The 3,990-nt window shown below is 56.1% G+C and overlaps 1 protein-coding gene across 1 annotated transcript; it reads left to right on the plus strand.

The window, feature by feature from the left end:
- Positions 1 to 5: 5 nt before the first annotated feature.
- Positions 6 to 3,263, plus strand: SIX2 (SIX homeobox 2; the record flags this gene model as incomplete). Its single annotated transcript, XM_006159919.3, has 2 exons — positions 6 to 553; positions 2,595 to 3,263. Coding segments are annotated over 2 exons (879 nt in total), but the record flags the coding sequence as incomplete, so codon positions are not given.
- Positions 3,264 to 3,990: the final 727 nt, after the last annotated feature.

Here is a 3,990-nt window from a genome sequence, read left to right on the forward strand (position 1 = left end):
GCCTCCCCACCTTCGGCTGCACGCAGAAGCAAGTGGCTTGCGTGTGCGAGGTGCTGCAGCAGGGCGGCAACATCGAGCGGCTGGGCCGCTTCCTGTGGTCGCTGCCCGCCTGCGAGCACCTCCACAAGAATGAAAGCGTGCTCAAGGCCAAGGCCGTGGTGGCCTTCCACCGCGGCAACTTCCGCGAGCTCTACAAGATCCTGGAGAGCCACCAATTCTCGCCGCACAACCACGCCAAGCTGCAGCAGCTGTGGCTCAAGGCGCACTACATCGAGGCGGAGAAGCTGCGTGGCCGACCCCTGGGCGCGGTGGGCAAGTACCGCGTGCGCCGCAAGTTCCCGCTGCCGCGCTCCATCTGGGACGGCGAGGAGACTAGCTACTGCTTCAAGGAGAAGAGTCGCAGCGTGCTGCGTGAGTGGTACGCGCACAACCCCTACCCGTCACCCCGCGAAAAGCGCGAGCTGGCGGAAGCCACGGGCCTCACCACCACGCAGGTCAGCAACTGGTTCAAGAACCGGCGGCAGCGCGACCGGGCGGCCGAGGCCAAGGAAAGGTACGAGTAAGTAGAGCTGCGCCGACTGTCCCGGGCTGGAAGGAGAGGGTGCAGGGCATCTCCCTACCCGGGAGAGACTTAAACTGAGCCCCCTGTCCCTGCCACAGCGCAGCTGCCACCCTGACCCTGGTGGTGCTTAGGTCTTGCCTGACCGGGCAGGCAGGGGTTTGTCTAAAGCGGGCAAAGCAACCCGGAAAGTTATCAGCTAACTCCCCTCTCGCTCCAAGACAAAAGTGGAGAAGTTTAGAGCTCCAGGGTGAGGGCAGAGCGGTAGGCCTGGATCCCGGTAAAGTGGGTACAGCAGCCGGCCCAGTCGTCGGACCCAGGTAAAAATAGGTCTGCTGATTTCTGTCTAGCTGTGCTTCTCACAGGACCCCTCGGCCTTCCTCCACTCCAGGCTTAAGTGTGATTAGGGTTCAAAACTGTGATTGGAAATTTCTGGCTGTGCCTGGATGGGGAAGGGCCTGGGCAAGGAATTTTCCTAAATAGGAGAATTGAAAATCAGTCCTTGTCCCGCATATAAAGTACCAACGGGTGAAAAGCTCCATCCAGTTAGGAGGAAGTGTCAACTCTGGGAGAGAAGGAAAGAATGCTGGACCCAGCAGCCCTTCCATGGCCTCCCAGGCCCTTGACTCCTTCTCCCCTCAGGCCCTACCTCCTTTGGTGGGTAGGTGGGTATGTCTGGGGTAAGTGCAGAACTTCAGAAGGGCTGGGAGTTGTATGTCCTCAGGGAAACCAGGTCGTTCTGGTTAACCATTAGGCTCAGGTGAACTGACTGCCCTGTAACCCTTCAGTACCCCAAGTCTGGAGAATAGGGGAGATCGTGGGAACAGAATCCAGCCTGAGGGTAATAGCACAACAGGACACCTGGGGTTGGTGTTACAGGGTGTGGGCTAGCCCAGAATTTGAATAATCAGGGTCAGGGATGGGGCATTGAATATTGGAAACATATCTGGGGATGGAGGGAGTGCTTTAGGCTCTCTCATAACTGAGACCATGAGATGGGCATATCCACATGGCAAAGTCGCAGTGGCCAGTCCTGTGGGAAGGCCTCCTAATAAAGCAGAAAGAAAAGTCCTCAGGAAGTTGGCAAAAAATTCTACCCAGAATTTTGAATATCCAAATCTGGTCAGGGACTGTCAGTCAAAGCAGGACAGGAGGTGGGTGCTCTCTGCTCAGTCCTCCTCCAGCCAAACTGGCATGCTCCAGACTCCTAAAGAACTGAGTTCTCAGGCTAGGCCTCAGGTTGCAGCTGCAGATTTGGACCCTGAGCTTCTGGTTATGATAAAAAAAGTCTAGACCTGAACTGGGGAGCCCTTTTCTTCCTTCTCCCTTTCCCTTCTCCCAGGAGCTGCCCTCCAAGCCCCCAGCTTCCAGTCCCCCAGCTGAAGTTTCCACTGTATCATCAGGAAAAGGAGTTTTCAATCTTTGGAGCCTCATTCCTAGGCCCAGCGCAAAGCCCTTACAGGGCCTGCCCAGTTTGGAGCTAGAGGGAATGTACCCTTAGCTTCAGAAGCCTGTCCCCCAGCCAGGGACTTCCCTCAGGTGAAGAAAAGCAAGAGAAATGAAGGCCTGTGGGATGTCCAACTTCAGGTAGGGTCCCTAGGCCAGGGTCTAGGGTCACTCATCCTCCTCGCCCTACTTCCTCCCAGCAAACCTGGTCTGAGGAGTCTAAACTAATCTGAAAAATCCAGGCATCCTCTCTTCCTCACTGCCCACTCCCGAACTCCAAGGAGCCCTGTTCTCCTGCCCCTTTGCTCCTGGAAGAAAACGTTGGGTAGGTGAGAGGCAGAAATACAGACTATGGGAAAAATATTCCAGAAACTGAGAGACAAGAAGACTCACGGAGAGGGACAAGAGAGACAATGGTGTTGAGAGATTGAAAGAACTGACAGAAAGCAGAGCCCCAGGCCAGGCAGGGGAAATGGTAGAAACGAAAACAGCAGCAAAGAGTGCAGTGGCTGTCTCTGGCCCTGGGTGCAGCGGTCCAGAGCAGCCTCAATGTCCCGGTGACCCGGCTGTTTTGCTCCTGCACTTGCAGGGAGAACAGCGAGAACTCAAATTCCAACAGCCACAACCCGCTGGCTTCCTCGCTGAACGGCAGCGGCAAGTCGGTGCTTGGCAGCTCAGAGGACGAGAAGACGCCGTCGGGGACTCCGGATCACTCGTCCTCCAGCCCCGCTCTGCTGCTCAGCCCGCCACCGCCCCCTGGGCTGCCGTCTCTGCACAGCCTGGGCCACCCTCCGGGCCCCAGCGCGGTACCAGTGCCCGTGCCGGGCGGAGGCGGCGCCGACCCTCTGCAGCACCACCACGGCCTGCAGGACTCCATCCTCAACCCTATGTCGGCCAACCTTGTGGACCTGGGCTCCTAGAGCCCTGCTCTCCTCGACGTGCTTGCCTTCCCAGCTTGGCGCCGGGGACCTGAGAGAGACCGCGACGGGAAGGCAACTGGTGCCGGCGTCCCAGCAGGTACTGACAGACCTACGCTGAGCGGGCCTAACCGCTGGTCAGGCCAGGGCAGACAGCTGTCTCTTTTGGTCCTTTTTTTGGATTTTATTTTCAACAAGTTGCTTTTGAGAGCCTGTGGGGGGAGGGCAGGGGACTAGGTCTCGAACCAGGGAAAGGAATAAATTATACATTATTCTCATCCTCTCACTCTCCCTACCTTCTCTGCTTTTCTCTCTTTATGTCTTTCCCCCTTTCCCTTTTCTTCTCGTTCTTCCCATTTTCTCTCCTTCCTTGCCTTTCTCCTCTTATGTCTTTCCCCCTTTCTTTCCCCTTTCTTCTCTTTTTGCCCATTTTCTCTCCTTCCTTGCCTTTCTCCTCTTTTCTATCTCTTCCCTCATTGCTTCCCCTTTTCTCTGTTTCCGGTCTCTTCTGTATTTCTGGCTTGCCACCTCACGAGGCATTTGTCTCTGCTTTCTCCTACAGCAGGCTCTTGCACTCAGTATCAGCCCCTCCCAGTACTCTTCAGTCTCCTCCTGTCCAGCTGTCTGTTTGCCCCTTATCTGCCCCTCACTTCTCAAGAGTGGCAGTGGGAGGAGGCAGAGCAGAAGGAAGGACAGAGCCCTTGAACCGAGGGGGTCTCCAGAGGCTCCCCTCCATGGGTGGGTGGGAGCTGCAGGTGTCAGCTTTTCACTTAGTAACTTAAGAGAAAGAGAAAGGCGGCCCTCGGAAGCCCCTGAACGTCGCCTGGCCGCTCCTCAGTCCTCCAGGTCCCACCGCACTGCTTTCCTCCTCCCGGGACTATGGCCTCATCGCTTCGGGCAGAGCTGCTCCCAAGCCTTGGACTTGCCGTCTCCCTGTTATGCCCTCATGTGAATGTTCTTCGGGAAAATTTTCTGCTTTTATTTTATAATAAAATTGGAAATCAAATATATATAGTTACATGGATATTTGCCGTGAGGCCAGCTGGCTGGGATGCAGCCCTGTCTGAT

This window comes from Tupaia chinensis, unplaced genomic scaffold (assembly GCF_000334495.1).
Source record: "Tupaia chinensis unplaced genomic scaffold, TupChi_1.0 Scaffold000661_1, whole genome shotgun sequence".
Classification (NCBI taxonomy): domain Eukaryota; kingdom Metazoa; phylum Chordata; class Mammalia; order Scandentia; family Tupaiidae; genus Tupaia; species Tupaia belangeri.